Source organism: Corythoichthys intestinalis, chromosome 6 (assembly GCF_030265065.1).
Source record: "Corythoichthys intestinalis isolate RoL2023-P3 chromosome 6, ASM3026506v1, whole genome shotgun sequence".
NCBI lineage: Eukaryota > Metazoa > Chordata > Actinopteri > Syngnathiformes > Syngnathidae > Corythoichthys > Corythoichthys intestinalis.
Genome location: NC_080400.1, coordinates 2,540,719 through 2,561,316, shown reverse-complemented (window position 1 = coordinate 2,561,316; position 20,598 = coordinate 2,540,719). Strand labels below are relative to the sequence as shown.

General features: G+C 41.5%; 1 protein-coding gene across 1 annotated transcript in view; it reads right to left on the bottom strand.

Annotated features, from left to right (window-relative positions):
• Nucleotides 1-20,598, bottom strand: part of dlc (deltaC) — a 95,416-nt gene that overhangs the window by 54,745 nt on the left and 20,073 nt on the right. The window contains exons 5-7 of the mRNA XM_057838239.1: nt 19,955-20,146; nt 19,711-19,880; nt 6,480-6,699 (exon numbers count right to left, since the gene is read on the bottom strand). Coding sequence (XP_057694222.1) covers nt 6,480-6,699; nt 19,711-19,880; nt 19,955-20,146 — 582 coding nt within the window. The remainder of the gene's footprint in view (nt 1-6,479; nt 6,700-19,710; nt 19,881-19,954; nt 20,147-20,598) is intronic.

Genomic DNA, 20,598 nt, shown 5'->3' with positions numbered 1-20,598 from the left:
TGTTTTATATTGAAGGGGCTAAGCAGTAATTTAGTAGTAAACGGGTTATTAAATGATATGTAAACATGACAATGTGGTAGTTTTTTGCAAAAGCAGGCTAAAATAGTGACATTGTTCTGAACCCAGGTGCTAAGATTTGGTTTTGTTCATGTATTTCTCTGTGTGTTATGCTTTCACTGTGGTGTCAAAGAATAAAGCTGTCTCCCAAACAGGAAGTAGGATACTGCTGGAGCTCCAGTCCCGCGCACAACACACCATCCAAACATCCAAATGCTAAATGAACGACATGTGCGTAATCTTAAACGCAAATTAGCCAGTCACTTATAGCGAAATGAGCTTTACGGAAATGCCCAAAAATCAACGGGATATGACCCGTAAATGCCCCAAAGCAGCAGGGAGTGACCTGTAAATGCCCAAAAATCAACAGGAAGTGACCGATATGTGAATGCCCCAAAATTAACAGGTGACCCCAAAATCAACAGGAAATGACCTGTAAATGCCCCCAAATAAACAGGAAATGGCCCAGAAATGCAACAAAACCCACAGGAAGTGACCAAAATCAATAGGAAGTGCCGTATAAATGCCCCACAACTAACAAGTGACCCAAAATCTACTGGAATTGGCCTGTAAATGCTCCCCAAATCAACAAGAAATGGCCCAGAAATGCCTCCAAATCCACAGGAAGTGACCTAAAACCAATACATTGTATATTTTAGACGCACGTTATCGTGAGCCTTGTATCACAAATCGTATCGTATCGTACACTGAGAAGAGGCAGTCATGGGAAAAGAATTAGGCTAGACATTTAGGCTATTTAGCACCACATTAGCTTACAAAGTCATGACTTAGCATTTTTACTTTCAAAGCCACCCGTCAAAACATTGTAGCTTCACATGTTAGCCTCAGCAATACAATCAACTTAGCACCTTAGCCTTAAAAAACATGCAAAACAAGCTTAGCATATTAACAATTTCAAAACCATTTACCACATTAGCTTACAAAGTCATGACATAGCATTTTTACCTTCAAAAGCACTGTCAAAACATTGTAGCTTAACGTGTTAGCCTCAGCAATACAATTAACTTAGCACCTTAACCTTAAACAACATGTAAAACAATCAAGCTTAGCATATAAACACTTTCAAAACACATTGAGCACATTAGCTTACAAAGTCATGACTTAGCATTTTTACCTTTAAAGCCACCGTCAAAACATTGTAGCTTAAAATGTTAGCCTCAGCAAAACAATAAACTTGGCACCTTAACCTTCAAAAACATGCAAAACACTCAAACTTAGCATATAAACACTTTCACAACACAGTTAGCACATTATCTTACAAAGTCATGACTTAGCATTTTTACCTTCAGAACCACTGTCAAAACATTGTAGCTTGACATGTTAGCCTCAGCAACACAATAAACTTAGCACCTTAACCTTAAAAACATATGCAAAATAAGCAAGCTTAGCATATAAACACTTTCAAAACACATTTAGAACATTAGCTTACGAAGTCATGACTTATTATTTTTACCTTCCAGACCACCGCCAAAACATTGTAGCTTGACATGTTAGCCTCAGCAATACAATAAACTTAGCACCTTACCCTTAAAAAACATGCAAAATAAGCAAGCTTAGCATATAAACACTTTCAAAACACATTTAGCACATTAGCTTACAAAGTCATGACCTAGCAATTTTACCTTCAAAACCACTGTCAAAATATTGTAGGTTAACATGATGTTAGCCTCAGCAATACAACAAACTTAGCACCTTAACCTTAAAAACATGCAAAATAAGCAAGCTTAGCATATAAACACTTTCGAAACACATTTAGAACATTATCTTACAAAGTCATGACTTAGCATTTTTACCTTCAGAACCACCATCAAAACATTGTAGCTTGACATGTTAGCCTCAGCAATACAATAAACTTAGCACCTTAGCCTTAAAAAAAACATATGCAAAACAAGCTTAGCATATAAAAACTTTGAAAACACATTTAGCACATTAGCTTACAAAGTTATGACTTCGCATTTTTACCTTTAAAACTGCCGTCAAAACATTGTAGCTTAACATGTTAGCCTCGGCAATACAATAAACTTAGTACCTTAACCTTAAAAAACAAATGCAAAACAAGCTTAGCATATAAACACTTTCAAAACACATTTAGAACATTAGCTTACAAAGTCATGACTTATTATTTTTACCTTCCAGACCACCGCCAAAACATTGTAGCTTAACATGTTAGCCTCGGCTATACAATAAACTTAGCACCTTACCCTGAAAAAACATATGCAAAACAAGCAACCTTAGCATATTAACACTTTCAAAATACATTTAGCACATTATCTTACAAAGTTATGACTTAGCATTTTTACCTTTAAAACTGCTGTCAAAACATTGTAGCTTAACATGTTAGCCTCAGCAATACAATAAACTTAGCATCTTAACCTTAAAAAAAAAAAACATATGCAAAACTAGCTTGGTATAAAAACACTTTCAAAATACATTTATCAGATTAGCTTACAAAGTCATGACTTAGCATTTTTACCTTCAAAACCACCGTCAAAACATTGTAACTTAACATGTTAGCCTCAGCAATACAGTAAACCTAGCACTTTAACCTTAACCTGAGCACATTAAATTACAATGGCATGACTTAGCATTTTTATATTTGAAAACCACCTTCAAAACATGCTAGCTTAGCAAATAAGCACTCGAATATGACATATTTTTTAACATAAGGATTCCGCAAAACAAAAGAAAATTCTCAAAAACTAATGGAAATTAGCATAAATGTCTAGCAAAGTCATAACTGTGAGATGTTTCTGGCTCGGTAGTGCCGCGTACAAGTTTTCAAAACAAAAGCACCCCTAACAATATATTTTAGTTAAGCTAATTTGAAGGCACAGAACCTCCCATATCAACAGGAAGTGACCTGATATCAATAAAAAGTGACCCGCATTCACCTAGGAATGCCCCAAAATCAACAGGAAGTCTCTTGAACCTAGACAGGAAGTCGACCATTTTGAATCTAGCACCGTCAATGGCAGCCAATAACAAACAAAAATTGATTGCGAAATAAGCTAGTTATGACTTTATTTGAATGTCAATGCATTGACTTTGCCCCTACAAACATGGCATCATTTGTTTATTTTGTCCGTGTCTTAAAACTTAGTGGCGACCATGTGTTGATGTTAGCTTAGCATGTAATGCAAAAGCTAGCATCAGTATTTATTATTTTTTTCAATGGCGTTTCTTCCCAGCCAAAACCGTTTGATCCCATTGACACCATTAATACAGCAAAACAACTGGAATTCTCGCGTGCCGCAGTCTCTCCTTTGTTTGACACCCCAAAAAGTCCTGTGATCAACAGGTAGTGACACGTCATCAACCAGAAACACCCTGAAATGCATCCGAATTGACAGGAAGTGACACATAAATGCCCCAAATCAACAGAAAGTGACCCAGAAATGCCCCCAATTCAACAGGAAGTGACCAGTATCAACCGGAAACACCCTGAAATGCCACCCAATTGACACAAAGTGACACATAAATGCCCAAAATCAACAGGAAGTGAGCCAGAATTAACAGGAAGTGCCTGTCAATGCTGCAATACGATCGGGAAGTGACCAAAAATTAACAGGAAATGACCCAGAAATGCCCCAATATCAACAGGAAGTTGATATTGACCATAAAATGCCCCCAAATCAACAGGAATTGACCTGTTATGAACCAGAAACACTCTGAAATGCCACCCAATTGACACGAAGTGACACATAAATACCCAAAATCAACAGGAAGTGAGCCAGAATTAACAGGAAGTGCCCGTCAATGCAGCCATACAAAGTGACCAAAAATGAACAAGAAATGACCCAGAAATGACCCAAAATCAGCAGGAAGTGACCCAAAAATGCCCCCAAATCAACAGGAAGTAACCCGTTATCAACCAGAAACACCCTGTAATGTGTGAAATGTGAAAAAGTGATCCAAAATTAACAGGAAGTGCTTGTCAATGCTGCAAAACGACCAGGAAGTGACCAAAAATCAACAGGAAATGACCCTGAAATGCCCCAATATCAAAAGGAAGTGACCCAGAATTAATAGGAAGTGCCCATCAACGATGCAAAATTAATCGGAAGTGACCAAAAATCAACAGGAAATGACCCAGAAATGCCCTAATATCAACAGGAAGTGACCCCACAATGCGCCAAAATCAACAGGAAGTGACCCAGAATTAACAGAAAGTGCCCGTCAATGCTGCAAAACGACCAGGAAGTGACCAAAAAATCAACAGGAAATGACCCCGAAATGCCCCAATATATACAGGAAGTGACCCAGAATTAACAGGAAGTGACCCATAAATGCCCCCAAATCAACAGGAATTGACCAGTTATCAACCAGAAACACCCTGAAATGCCACCAAATTGACACGAAGTGACCCAGAATTAACAGAAAGTGCCCGTCAATGCTGCAAAACGACCAGGAAGTGACCAAAAATCAACAGGAAATGACCCCAAAATGCCCTAATATTAAAAGGAAGTGACCCGAATTAACAGGAAGTGCCCATCAATGATGCAAAATTAATCGGAAGTGACCAAAAATCAACAGGAAATGAACCATAAATGCCCTAATATCAACAGGAAGTGACCCCATAATGCCCCCAAATCAACAGGAAGTGACCCAGAATTAACAGGAAGTGCCCGTCAATGCTGCAAAACGACCAGGAAGTGACCCAAAAAATCAATAGAAACTACCCACAAATGCCCTAATATCAACAGGAAGTGACCCCATAATGCCCCAAAATCAACAGGAAGTGACCCAAAATTAACAGAAAATACCCGTCAATATTGAAAAACGACCAGGAAGGGACCTAAATCAACAGGAAATGACCCCGAAATGCCCCAATATCTACAGGAAGTGACCCAGAATTAACAGGAAGTGCCAGTCAACGCCACAAAATGAATAGGAAGTGACCAAAAATCAACAGGAAATGACCCAGAAATGCCCTAATATCAACAGGAAGTGACCCCACAATGCGCCAAAATGAACAGGAAGTGACCCAGAATTAACAGAAAGTGCCCGTCAATGCTGCAAAACGACCAGGAAGTGACCAAAAATCAACAGGAAATGACCCCGAAATGCCCCAATATCTACAGGATGTGACCCAGAATTAATAGGAAGTGCCCGTCAATGCTGCAAAACGACCAGGAAGTGACAAAAAATCAATAGAAACTACCCTGAAATGCCCTAATATCAACAGGAAGTGACCCCACAATGCGCCAAAATCAACAGGAAGAGACCCAGAATTAACAAAGTGCCCGTCAATGCTGCAAAACGACCAGGAAGGGACCGAAAATCAACAGGGAACGACCCCGAAATGCCCCAATATCTACAGGAAGTGACCAAGAATTAACAGGAAGTGCCAGTCAACGCCGCAAAATGAATAGGAAGTGACCAAAAATCAACAGGAAATGACCCCGAAATGCCCCAACATCAACAGGAAGTGACCCCATGCCCCCAAATCAACAGGAAGTGACCCAGAATTAACAGAAAGTGCCCGTCAATGCTGCAAAACGACCAGGAAGTGACCAAAAATCAACAGGAAATGCCCCCGAAATGCCCCAGTATCTACAGGATGTGACCCAGAATTAATAGGAAGTGCCCGTCAATGCTGCAAAACGACCAGGAAGTGACAAAAAAATCAATAGAAACTACCCTGAAATGCCACCAAATTGACACGAAGTGACACATAAATGCCCAAAATTAACAGGAAGTGACCCAGAATTAACAGGAAGTGCCCGCCAATGCTGGAAAACGATCAGGAAGTGACCAAAAATCAACAGCAAATGACCCAGATATGCCCCAATATCAACAGGCAGTGACCCAGAATTAACAGGGAGTGCCCGTCGACGCCGCAAAATGAATAGGAAGTGACCAAAAATCAACAGCAAATGACCTAGAAATGCCCCGATATCAATTAAAAGTGACCCCTAAATGCCCCCAAATCAACAGGAAGTGAGCCGTTATCAACCAGAAACATCCTAAAATGCCACCAAACTGACAGGAAGTGACCCAGAAATGTCCCCAAATCAACAGGAAGTGATCTAAAACTAACAGGATGTGACTACAAAATGCCAACCCATCAACAGGAAGTGACCTAAAACTAACAGGAAGTAAAGCTACCATCGCAATTCCTCTTGCAAAAGCATTTTTCTACTTTATTTTGCCCTTGCATCCACAATCAGAGTGGAGACCAGTGCATTTTTTCCCTTCAAGTAACAACTAAGACATTGTTTGACTTTGCCAAGTCTATGTACCTTCCCGCAACCGACCAATCAGGTTGAGCGGGAGCCCGTTAACAAAGGCAACGACAAACACGTGGCCGTCGATTCCCGTTAAACCACCGTTTTGCCCCGTTTCTTCCTTTTCCGCCCGGCGACAAGACTCAGCGCTAATGTTAGCCTAGCTTGAGTTACCGTTAGCGCAGGGAGCACTGCTGCACGGGTTGTCCTTCATCTCGCAGTTGGAACCGGCGTAGCCGGGCGGGCAGCGGCAGGTGTAGCCGGCGGGCGTGCCCGTCACGCACACGCCGCGGTTGAAGCAGGGCTCGTCTGCGCACGTCAGGACGGCGCCGGTACTGCAGTCGGGCCCGGAGAAGCCTCGGGGACACACGCACACGTAGCCGGACGATGAATCCTGAAAGAAAAAGACGCCGAATCATTCCCGAGCCACTCTTGAAACTAATTCAAACAAATTAGCGTTAGCTTTCGCTAAGCCCTTCCCAGTTCAAAAAGGATTGGACATCTAACCCAAATGAATTAATTTTTCAAACTTAACTCTCTAACTGCCATTGACGACCAACAATTGACAGGAAGTGAGCAAATATAAATAGAAAGTGACCCGAAAATATCCAAAAACTAACAAGAAGTAAGCCAATATCAACAAGAGGCACCAAAATCAACAGGAAGTAACTTGATATCAGGGAGTGCCCTAAAAATGCCCTAAAGTCACATGAAGTGACCTAAAAATGTGCTAAAATCAACAGGAAGTGACCTAGAAATGCCCCAAAATTAACAGGAAGTGGCCCAAAACTAAGTGGAAGTGAGCTACTATCAACAGCAAATGACCTAGCAAAACAGGAAGTGACCTAAAAATGTCCTAAAATCAACAGGAAGTGACCTAGAAATGCCCCAAAATTAACAGGAAGTGACCCGCACCATGAAGTGACCTCGAAATGCCCTAATATCAACAAAAAGTGATGTAAAAATGCACTCAAATCAACAGGAAGTGACCTAGAAATGCCCCAAAATAAACAAAGCGGCCTTGAAATGCCCCAAAATTAACAGGAAGTGGCCCAAAACTAAGTGGAAGTGAGCTAATATCAACAGCAAGTGACCTAGAAATTCCCCAAAATTAACAGGAAGTGACCCACATCATGAAGTGACCAATAAAATGCCCTAATATCAACAGCAAGTGACCTAGAAATGCCCCAAAATAAACAGAAAGCGGCCTTGAAATGCCCCAAAATTAACAGGAAGTGGCCCAAAACTATGTGGAAGTGAGCTAATATCAACAGCAACTGACCTAGCAAAACAGGAAGTGATGTAAAAATGCACTAAATTCAACAGGAAGTGACCATGCAATGTAACAACTAACTGGATGTGAGCCAACATCAACGGCAAGTAACGTAGAAGTGCCTTAATATTAACAGGAAGTGAACTGTAATTGCCTCAAAACGAACAGGAAGTGTCCCAAAACTAACTGGAAGTGACCCAATATAAACAGAAAGTGACCCAGAAATGTCAAAAACAGGAAGTGAGCCAATACCAATAGCAAGTCACCTGAAATCATATGGTGACCCCAAAAGACCCTAACACCAACAGGAAGTGACCTAGAAATAACTAACAGGAAGTGAGCCAATATCAATAGCAAGTCACCTGAAATCATATGGTGACCCCAAAGACCCTAACACCAACAGGAAGTGACCTAGAAATGCCCTAAAATAAACAGAAAGTGGCCTTGAATTGCCCCAAAATTAAAAGGAAGTGGCCCAAAACTAAGTGGAAGTGAGCTAATATCAACAGCAAGTGACCGAGCAAATTCCCTAACATCAACAGGAAGTGATGTAAAAATGCACTAAATTCAACAGGAAGTGACCATGTAATGTTCCAAAACTAACTGGATGGGAGCCAACATCAACGGCAAGTAACATAGAAATGCCTTAATGTAAACAGGAAGTGACCTGTAATTGCCTCAAAATCAACAGGAAGTGTCCAAAAACTAACCGGAAGTGACCCAATATGAACAGGAAGTGACCCAGAAATGTCAAAAACTAACAGGAAGTGAGCCAATATCAATAGCAAGTCACCTGAAATCATATGGTGACCGCAAAAGACCCTAACACCAACAGGAAGTGACCTAGAAATGCCCCAAAATAAACAGAAAGCGTCTTTGAAATGCCCAAAAATGAACAGGAAGTGGCCCAAAATTAAGTGGAAGTGAGCTAATATCAACAGCAAGTGACCTAGCAAATTCCCTAACATCAACAGGAAGTGATGTAAAAATGCACTAAATTCAACAGGACGTGACCATGTAATGTCCCAAAACTAACTGGATGTGAGCCAACATCAACGGCAAGTAACATAGAAATGCCTTAATATAAACAGGAAGTGACCTGTAATTGCCTCCAAATCAACAGGAAGTGTCCAAAAACTAACCGGAAGTGACCCAATATGAACAGGAAGTGACCCAGAAATGTCAAAAACTAACAGGAAGTGAGCCAATCTCAATAGCAAGTCACCTGAAATCATAAGGTGACCCCAAAAGACCCTAACATCAACAGGAAATGACCTAGAAATGTTCATAAATTACCAGGAAGTGAGCCAATATCTCCAGGAAGTGACTGAGAAATGTCCCTAAACCCATATGAAGTGAGCCAACCTGAACAGGAAGTAACCTGTAATTGCCTCAAAATCAACAGGAAATGTCCCAGAACTAACCGGAAGTGACCCACAAATGTCAAAAACTTACAGGAAGTGACCCAATATGAACAGGAAGTGACCCAAAAATGTCATAAACTAACAGGAAGTGAGCCAATATCAATAGCAAGCCACCTTATATCATAAGGTGACCCCAAAAGACCCTAACATCAACAGGAAATGACCTAGAAATATTCATAAATTACCAGGAAGTGAGCCAATATCTACAGGAAGTGACTGAGAAATGTCCCTAAACCCATATGAAGTGAGCCAACGTGAACAGGAAGTAACCTGTAATTGCCTCAAAATCAACAGGAAGTGTCCCAAAGCTAACCGGAAGTGACCCACAAATGTAAAAAAAAAAAACTTACAGGAAGTGACCCAATATATATAGGAAGTGGCCCAGAAATGTCAAAAACTAATAGGAAGTGAGCCAATATCAATAGCAAGTCACCTGAAATCATAAGGTGACCAACCCAAAAGATCCTAACATCAACAGGAAGTGACCTAGAAATGTTCATAAATTACCAGGAAGTGAGCCAATATCTGCAGGAAGTGACCTGTATATGCCTCAAAATCAACAGGAAGTGACAAGATTTGAATGGGAAGTGACCCAGAAATGTCAAAAACTAACAGGAATTGAGCCAATATCAACGGGAAATTACCCAAAAACGCCCTATAATCAACAGGAAGTTACCTGGAAATGCCCCAAAATCAACAGGAAGGTGCCGCGAATGAACGTTGTCAATCCCTCCCACTTCATATTGGACTCCGATGGCCGTCAATGGCAGCCACTCTTTAACAGTGATAAAATAGTCACGCTAGTTATGACTCAATTTTAATGTCAATGCATTGACATTGATGAGAACATAGCCCCTACCAACATGGCCGCCCTGGCCTGTTGGTTCAGTCGCTGTCATGTCTCCCACTTCAAACGGATTGGACGTCCATCCAGTGTGACATTCACCTCATAAAGTATTGAAATCGTATCGAATCGCATGCATTTCCTAAGAAACCAATGGGAAACTAGAATAATTAACCTGACTAGATCCCACACAGACTAGATCACTTTTTCCGTCAGATTTTGTTGTAAAGGATCAAGACGTTATGCATGTTAAAAATGTTACGAAATGCTACCAATGTTTCATTTTTGACCCATTTATGCATCTAAGGTGGGTTCTAACCCAAGTCCTGCATACCGCCCCGCCTAACCTAAGTGACCTTTGACCTCACAAGTCCAAAATTTGAGCACCTCTTCTTCTTTCAAATGACAAATTTGATAATAATCCCTTGATTGACACAAACATGCAGAAGCTCCTAAAATGGCCGCCGCGGACCGTAGCTTTAAGTTTTCAAACACGCGGCTAGGGGGCCAAATCTGGCCCGTCACGTCCTTTTTTTTTGGCCCACCTAACTTAATCGACTCAAAATAGTTGTCGATTCATTTGCTAACGAGTTGTCGATCAGATGACGAATCGTGGCAGACATAATGACATATGCATTGGGGCATTTACTGGCCCTTTCCTGTGGATTATGGATCAATTCCTGTTGATTTTGGGCATTTCCGGGTCACTTCCTATTGATATTGGGTCATTTCCTGTTTATAGTGTAGCAGTTACTGGTCAATTCTTATTGATTTTTGATCAGTTGTTGAGTTTGGGGCATTTACGGGTCACTTCCTGTTGACTTTGAATCACTTCCTGTTGATTTTGGATCACTTTCTGTTAATTTTGAGGCATTTGTAGGTCAATTATCGTTTTGTTTTGGGTCACTTCTTGATTTTTTGGTTTGGGGGCCTTTGCGGGTCACTTCCTGTTGATTTTGGAGCATTTCTGGGTCTATTACGGTTTTGTTTTGGGTTAATTCCTCGATTTTGAGTCACTTCCGATTGATTTTGGGGGCATTTCCGGGTCACTTCCTGTTGATTGTGGACCATTTGCTGTTGATTGTGTAGCATTTACGGGTCACTTCTTATTGATTTTGGATCGCTTCTTGTCGATTTTGGGAAATTTACAGGGTAACTTCCTGTTGATTTTTGGGCATTTACAGGTCACTTCCTGTTGATTTTGAATTACTTTCTCTTGATTTTGATTAGATCACTTCCTGATGATTTTTTGGGGGCATGTACGGGTCACTTCCTGTTGATTTTGGCTCACTTCCTGTTGATTTTGAGGCATTTCTGGGTTAATTACCATTTTGTTTAGGGTTACCTCTTGATTTTTAGTCACTTCCTTTTGAATTTGGGGGCATTTTTTGGTAACTTCCTGTTGATTTCAGGGACATTTCCAGGTCACTTCCTGTTGATTATGGATCATTTGCTGTTGATTGTGTAGCATTTACGGGTCACTTCTCATTGATTTTGGATCACTTCTTGTCGATTTTGGGAAATTTGCAGGGTCACTTCCTTTTGACTTTGACTTCCTGTACGGGTCACTTCCTGTGGATTTTTGGGCATTTACAGGTCACTTCCTGTTGATTTTGAATTACTTTCTCTTGATTTTGATTAGATCACTTCCTGTAATTTTTTTTAGGCATGTACGGGTGACTTCCTGTTGATTTTGGCTCACTTCCTATTGATTTTGGGGGCATTTCTGGGTTAATTACCGTTTTGTTTAGTGTTACCTGTTTTTGGGGGGACGTTTTCGGGTCACTTCCTGTTAATTTCAGGGGCATTTTCAGGTCACTTCCTGTTGATTTTTTTGGGGCATTAACAGTTGTGCGTCGCCGAGTCATCTTTCTGCTGTGAATTGAAATGAGTTTGCCGCCAGGAGATGCCCAACCCCTTTGAAGTGGGAGGAGCTAGCAGCGGATGAAAATGAACTTCCTGTTCATTTTGGGTCACTTCCTGTTCCTTTTCAGTTCCTGTTGATTTTGATTACAGAAAAATATTAGGGTTTTTTTTTTCGTTTTTTCATTCATCACACATGAATTCATCCCAAAAAATTAGTGGTGATTCATCGAGATTCATTGGCTGCCACTGACAGTCATAAACATCCAATTATGTGGCGTCCAATCATCCCTCTGTTGTGATTTGAAATGAGTTTATCATTATTAGACATCAAATCCATTTGAAGCTTCAAATGTAATTGAAGCTTTAAATCTACTTGAAGCTTCAAATGGATTGGACGTCTAGCACAATCAATGCTAGCCAGCGAGTTAACAAGGAAATGCTAAAATATCATAAATTACTATCAGTGGTCGTGCAAAATTAAAATTCATCCTATGACAATAAATAAATGAGTATTGATACTTTTGCAATCAAAAATTGCATCCGGATACAAGATTTCTGTTTTGATACTTGGATACTTTTTGATATAGCTTTGATAGATAGGCAAAATTTCAGTGGTTAGAAGTTGAAGGCTTGTCAAGTTAATCTTGTTGTTGGCTACGTGTACACTGTTTTTTATCTATTCCTCCGATAACCGTGAATGTATCTGAATGAAATTTGGTAGGCGTATTCTAGGGACGTATATGCAATGATCCTCGGAGCCCGATTTTTGAATTTTTGTATCAGGGCTGATTTATTAATTGCAGATTTAGACTTGCTAGAAGGTCAGGAGTTACAGTAGCTAGTATTAGGAGGGCATGCATTAGCACACTTTTTGTTTTTTAAATCTAAAACCATGTGACTCACTGACTCCATTCGGACACCAAAACGACTGGAATTCTCATGCCACATGGGCGCTTTCGTTTGACAGCCTAAAAATGACCTTTTGCCCCAAATTGCTGGCTTTTGGGTCGATAAAAGTAACATTTAAAATCACTACTTGTCCTACAGTTTTTTATTCAAATCATATCATTTCCACATCAAAAAATCAGGACGCTAATAGGCACAAAGGTTCTATTCGGTTTTTGCACACACAAAAAAAAAAACGTATGGCTTGGCCTAAATTTGTCAAAAACATCCCTATTCATTTCAAATGGTCAAAATTTCCCATTGATTGTCAATGGCCATTGTAGCCATTCTTTTTAATAGCACAAAAAGATCCATTCATTCCTATTGATTTCCAACCCCAGTCACTCAAAACCAACAGGAAGTGACCTCAAATACCCCAGAATCAATAGGAAATGTACTGATTTCAACATGGAGAAACCCCAATGGTGATGTGCACTGTTTGAACCAAGACCAAGACCCAGACAAGACCCAGACCGAGACAAGACCCAGACAGGACAAAGACAAGACCCAGACCAATACCCGGACCCAGACAAGACAAAGACAAGACCCAGACAAGAACAAGACAAGACCCTGACCCAGACCAACACCCAGACCCAGACAAGACCGAGACCCAGACAAGACCATGACCCAGACAAGACCAAGACAAGACCCAGACAAGACCCAGACCTACACCTAGCCGAAGACAAGACCGAGACCCAGACCAAGACCCGGACAAGACAAGACCCAGACCTAGACCAAGACAAGACCGAAACCCAGACCAAGACCCGGACCCAGACAAGACAAGACCCAGACCAAGACAAAGACAAGATTCAGACAAGACAAAGACCAAGACAATACACAGACAAGACAAAGACAAGACTCAGACAAGACAAAGACCAAGACAATACCCAGACAAGACAAAGACCAAGACAAAGCCCAGACCCAGACAAGACCGAGACCAAGACCCAGACATGACCGAGAACAAGACAAGACCCAGACCAAGACAAAACACAGACAAAGGCCCAGACAAAGACCCAAACAAGACAAGGCAAGACCCAGACAAGACAAAGACCAAGACAAGACTTAGACAAGACAGTTTACCCATTTGGTCAGATGAAATCAAATTTGAAATTCTTTTTGCCTTTTATACAAGTCGTTATGTTTGACGGAAAACAAACACTGCACATCACCAAAAACACACCATCCCCACAGTAAACCATGGTGGTTAGGGATGTTTCTCAGCAGCCTGACCTGGAAGGCTTGTAAAGACTTGTAACTACACCAGGAAGAGAACTACGATTCATTTTCCAGCAAGACAATAATCCAGAGCGTACTGCAAAAGCAACATAGCAATGGTTAAAAAGGAAGCAGATAAATGTTCTGGAGTGGTCAGACATCAACCCTATAGAGAATTTGTGGCTTGCTCTGAAAAGGGCTGTTGATGCAAAGAAGAATGGATAAACTCTGTAGGTAAATCTTGCTTGATCCTAATTTTAAATCAGTGATTCCTGATTTCAGGCAAACCTTGTTCAGGTCTCGGTCGTGTTCTCAACTCGTAAAGTCTTGACTTTAATCTCAGTGTTTTCTGATTTCAGTCTTGGGCGTGTCTTGGTCTTGATCTTTTCATGGTCTGGACTCCCAAAACTTGAATTAATCTCAGCGATTCCTGATTTCAGCAAATCTCAGTTGCGTCTCGGTCGCGACTCCTAAAAATCTTGATTACGATTTCAACTCTGGGAGTCCTGGTTTTGGCAAATCTTTGTTATGTCTTGGTCTTGACTCTTCAAGTCTTGACTTTTGACCTGATCTCATTGATTCCTTATTCGGGCAAATCTCGGTCGGCACTTATTTTCTGATTTCTCGGCACGTGTGGCTGGGTTTTGATCTCGACTCCTAAAGTCTTGAGCTCGATTCAATCTCAGCATTTTCTGATTTTGGGAGAGTCTCAGGCAAATCTCGGTCTTTTCTCAGCCTTGACTCCCAGGATCTTGATTTTCATCCGAGCGATTCCTGATTTCAGCGAACCTTGGTCGCGTCTTAATCTCTATGCCTAAAATCTTGATCGCGTTTTAAAGAGGTCAGTAAATCTCTTTCTCTACTCCTTAAATCTCGATCCCGTTTTAATCTCAGCGATTCCAGATTTTGCGAATTCTTGGTTGGGATCATGGTCTCGGACTCTTCAAATCTGGATCTCGACCTAATGTCATTGAGTCCCGATTTTGGGCAAATCTTGGTTGGCTCAATCTCGGACTTGACCGCGACAGGACAATGACACACAATACATGTTTTTGGACAGTTGTTTTGAGATTTAAGGGGTATTTTGGGGTACTTAAAGGGTTCATTCCGACTTATGCGGAAATTCGGGTTACGTCGTTGGCTTAGGAACTACCTGTACTTAAACCCTATATTCCAACTCCGCGTATCAGTTTACCTTTCTAATTGACCCTCTCCTCACTAAACCACGCCCCCTTTACGCCCACAGCCCGGGTGCCGCCACACCCAACACCCCTCCAAGCTCCGCCCCTTGTGTGACTCAGGCATATTTTGCCACCTGGAAAAAAAACATCTGTTATATGAAATGATCAAATATGATTGAGAAATTGATAATTAAAATAGTAATATAATTTATTATATTACTATTTAATATTATAATTTAAGGAAATAATAATATTTTTTTTTTTTTTTTTTAAGTGTAACCTTCAGCTATTTTGCATGCGCAATGAAAAAAATGTCAAAATAAATACATAAATAAAATTAAAAAATGAATAACATAAAATACTATGAAACAATAGGGAAAAAAAAAATACAAAACGTAAATAACTAAAGAAAATTAAATAACTAATGAAAAAAATCAAATAAATAATCAACCTGAATAACTGATTTAAAAGAATAATAAACATATTTTGTTTAAATGTGTGGCCCATACATATTTTGCTTATTTGCATATTTTGTTTTCGTTACTATGGCCTAACATATCCATTTATTCACCCTTGTCAGTAGGGTTGCAGGGTGCTGGAGCCTATCCCAGTTGACTTCAGGCAAAATTTGGACTACATCCTAAACTGGTCACCGGGCGGATGTAGGACACAAAAAACAGAAGACCTGGCCTAATATAGTTCAAGCTAATGATAAACTTTGTGTTTTTACAAAAAAGTTAGCAAAATTGAATTTGTAACATTATTATTATTATTATTAATCCTTGATGCAATTCAGACTCAGCTAGACCTCTTTTATGACGACCACAACCAATGAAATTGAGTTTGAGACACCCGGTATACACGGTTAGGACCAAATTATTCCCTGACAAATTTATTTGCATGTTAACGGCAGCTGAAAACAGATTGGACTGTTAGCTCAGTGGTCAGCACGCTCGACTGCCAAGTTGACAATTCAATCCATTCAGTTTTACTGATTGTCAACAAGGACCCCGAAAAAAAAAAATCGTCATTGGTGGTCATTAGTTTTGACGACAAAAACAAAAAAACAAACAAACAAACAAAAAAACAAACAAAAAAAACAACAACAACAAAAAAAATATATATATATATATTCAGTATATTGCTGATTAATTAATTAACAGGAAATGACCCTGGGAATGCCTCAAAAGTGACCCATGGAAAAGCAAAAATTGCATATTCTAGTTGGACCATGCACTTTACTGTGACAATTTGTCACGTAGATGCCTGAGAATTTTCAGGGAGTACAGAAAATAAACTAGAAAGTAGCCCAGTAATGACCCCGAATTAATCGGGAATTGGCCTTAAATCAAGAGGAAGTGACCCAGAATTGAACCTAAATGAACAGGAAGTGACCGAAAATGAACAGGAAGTGACCTAGGAATGCCCCACAATCAACAGAAAGTGTGCCAAAATTAGAAGAGTAGTAGGTCGCCCAAAAGTAAAAAGGAAGTGACCCTGGAATGCCTCAGAATCAACAGGAACTGACCTGTAAATGCCCCAAAATTAAAAGGAAGTGGCCCAAAATCCATAGGAAGTCACCCCGGAATACCTAAAAATCAACAGGACGTGAAACTGCAATACCTCAAAATCAGTAGGAAGTGACCCGATATCCACAGGAAGTGACCATGGAACTCCTAAAAATCAACAGGAACTGACCTATAAATGCCCCCAAATTAATGGGAAGTGGCCCATAACCCACAGGAAGTGACCCTGGAATACCTCAAAATCAATAGGAACTGACCCGATATCCACAGGAAGTGACCTGTAAATGCCCCCAAATTAATATGAAATGGCCCAAAATCCACAGAGAGTGACCCTGGAATGCCTCAAAATCAACAGGAAGTGACCTATAAATGCCCCAAAATTAACAGGAAGTGGCCCAAATTTCACAGAAAATGACCCTGGAATACCTCAAAATCAATAGGGAGTGACCTGATATCCACAGGGGGTGACCCTGTAATGCCTCAAAATCAGCAGGAAGTGACCCGTAAATGCCCAAAAATTAACGGGAAGTGGCCCAAAACCCACAGGAAGTGACCCTGGAATACTTCAAAATCAATAGGAAGTGACCTGATTTCCACAAGAAGTGACCTGTAAATGCCCCATAATTACTACAGAGTGGCCCAAAATCCACAGGAAGTGACCTCTAAATGCCCCAAAACTAACAGGAAGTAGTCCAAAATCAACAAATTAACAGGATGTGGCCCAAAATCCACAGGAAGTGACCCAGTAATACCTCAAACTCAAAAGGAAGTGGCCCGATAGCCACAGGAAGTAACCCTTGAATACCTCAAAATCAACAGGAAGTGACCCGCATTACCGCAAAACTAACAGAAAGTTACCTGTAAGTGGCACAAAATCCACAGGAAGTGACCCTGGAATGCCTTAAAATCAACAGGAAGTGACCCGCAAATGCTGCAAAATTACCAGGAAGTGGCCCAAAATCCACAGGAAATGACCCAGTAATACCTCAAACTCAAAAGGAAGTGGCCCAATAGCCACAGGAAGTAAGCCTTGAATACCTCAAAATCAACGGGAAGTGAACCGCAAATGCCGCAAAATTAACAGGAAGTGACCTGTAAGTGGCCCAAAATCCACAGGAAGTGACCCTGGTATACCTCGAAATCAACTGGAAGTAACCCGTAAGTGCCCCAAGATTAACAGGAAGTGATCTGGGTGCCTCAAAATCAACAGGAAGGGACCCGTAAATGCTGCAAAATTAACAGGAAGTGGCCGAAAATCCACAGGAAGTGACCCAGGAATACCTCAAAATCAAAAGGAAGTGGCCCGATAGCCACAGGACGTAACCCTTGAATACCTCAAAATCAACAGGAAGTGACCCCCAAATACCGCAAAATTAACAGGAAGTGACCTGTAAGTGGCCCAAAATCCACAGAAAGTGACCCTGTAATGCCTCATAATAAACAGGAAATGACCTGTAAGTGCCCCAAAATTCACAGGAAGTGATCCTGGGTGCCTCAAAATGAACAGGAAATGACACGCAAATGCCGCAAAATTAACAGTAAGTGCCCCAAAATTAACAGGAAGTGACCTGTAAATGCTGCAAAATTAACAGGAAGTGGCCCAAAATCCACAGGAAGTGACCTCTAAATGCCCCAAAACTAACAGGAAGTAGTCCAAAATCAACAGGAAGTGACCTGTAAATGCCGCAAATTAACAGGATGTAGCCCAAAATCCACAGGAAGTGACCCAGTAATACCTCAAACTCAAAAGGAAGTGGCCCGATAGCCACAGGAAGTAACCCATGAATACCTCAAAATCAACAGGAAGTGAACCGCAAATGCCGCAAAATTAACAGGAAGTGACCTGTAAGTGGCCCAAAATCCACAGGAAGTGACCCTGGAATACCTCGAAATCAACAGGAAGTGACCCGTAAGTGCCCCAAGATTAACAGGAAGTGATCAGGGTGCCTCAAAATCAACAGGAAGGGACCTGCAAATGCTGCAAAATTAACAGGAAATGGCCCAAAATCCACAGGAAGTGACCCAGGAATACCTCAAAATCAAAAGGAAGTGGCCCGATAGCCACAGGATGTAACCCTTGAATACCTCAAAATCAACAGGAAGTGACCCCCAAATACCGCAAAATTAACAGGAATTGACCTGTAAGTGGCCCAAAAGCCACAGAAAGTGACCCTGGAATGCCTCATAATAAACAGGAAGTGACCTGTAAGTGCCCCAAAATTCACAGGAAGTGATCCTGGGTGCCTCAAAATGAACAGGAAGTGAGACGTAAGTGCCCCAAAATTAACAGGACGTGACCTGTAAATGCTGCAAAATTAACAGGAAGTGGCCCAAAATCCACAGGAAGTGACCCTGGAATGCCACAAAACCAACAGGAAGTGATATGTAAGGGCCCCAAAATTAACAGGAAGGGACCCTAGAATGCCTCAAAATCAACAGGAAGTGACCCGTAAACGCCCCAAACAGGAAGTGATCCTGGGTGCCTCAAAATGAACAGGAAATGACGTGCAAATGCCGCAAAATTAACAGGAAGTGGCCCAAAATCCACAGGAAGTGACCCCGGAATGCCTCAAAATCAACAGGAAGTGAGCCGTAAGTGCCCCAAAATTAACAGGAAGTGACCTGTAAATGCTGCAAAATTAACAGGAAGTGGCCCAAAATCCACAGGAAGTGACCCTGGAATGCCACAAAATCAACAGGAAGTGATCCGTAAGTGCCCCAAAATTAACAGGAAGGGACCCTAGAATGCCTCAAAATCAACAGGAAGTGACCCGTAAACGCCCCAAACAGGAAGTGATCCTGGGTGCCTCAAAATGAACAGGAAATGACCCGCAAATGCCGCAAAATTAACAGGAAGTGGCCCAAAATCCACAGGAAGTGACCCTGGAATGCCTCAAAATCAACAGGCGGTTGAGCCGTAAGTGCCCCAAAATTAACAGGAAGTGACCCTAGAATGCCTCAAAATCAACAGGAAGTGACCGGTAAATTCCCCAAAATGAACAGGAAGTTGCTCAAAATCCACAGGAAGTGACCCACAATTAGTCTACCAACCAGCGGAGCAATGTTCTTATTAATAAAAATAATAATGTAATAACAATGAAAAAGTTATTTAATTGACCCAAAAAACATACCTGGCAACTGCCTCCGTTCCTACAGGGGGCGCTGTCGCAGAGCTTGTTTTCCGTCTCGCAGTTGTTCCCGCTGAATCCCGGCCTGCAAGCGCAGGTGTAGCTGCCCTGACCCGTGTTGGTGCACGACGCACCGTTCTGGCACGGCTTATGATTGGTGCAGTAGTTGAGATCTGAGGGCGTCCAAAAAAATTGTCAATCGGGAAAGGACGGCGTCCGCTCGACGACGCGCGACGACGGCGCTAACCCTGGTCGCAGTAGAGTCCGCCCCAGCCCTCCTCGCAGTGGCACTGCCACGGCTGCTGACAGGTTCCGTGCAGACAGCCGGGGTGTCGCTCGCACTGGTCGCAGCGCTCCCCCTGCCAGCCTTGCCTGCAGGCGCACTCGCCGGGCGCCTGGCAGAACCCGTGCTCGGCGCTGCAGCCCGCCGCGCAGATGGCTGATGGGAAGGAAGCGGGAGGAGGGTCAGATGCTTAGACGTTGATTCTTTTAAAAATTGGTTGAGAAATAAGCTAGTTCTGACTTCATTTCAATGTTAACGCATTGACTTTGATGGAAATGTTGCCCCTACCAACATGGCCGCCCTGAAGCAATTTGATAGGGGTGATGAACGATGCTTCTGCCATGACTTTCCATGAATTTTTTACTAGTAAAAATTACATTTGAAGCAGAAGGCTGCCACCCCTCCCGCTTCTAATGAATTGGACGTCTATAACCGTCAATTGCAGCCGATGAGGAAAAAGCAGTTGCGTTGACATTGGTTGAATAATCTTTAAAGAAAAGCTAGTTATGACTTCATTTTAATGTCATTGTGTTGACTTTGCCCCTACCAACATGGCTGCCCAAAGGCCATGTTGGTGGGGCTAATGACAGGTCTTTTCATGCTTATGC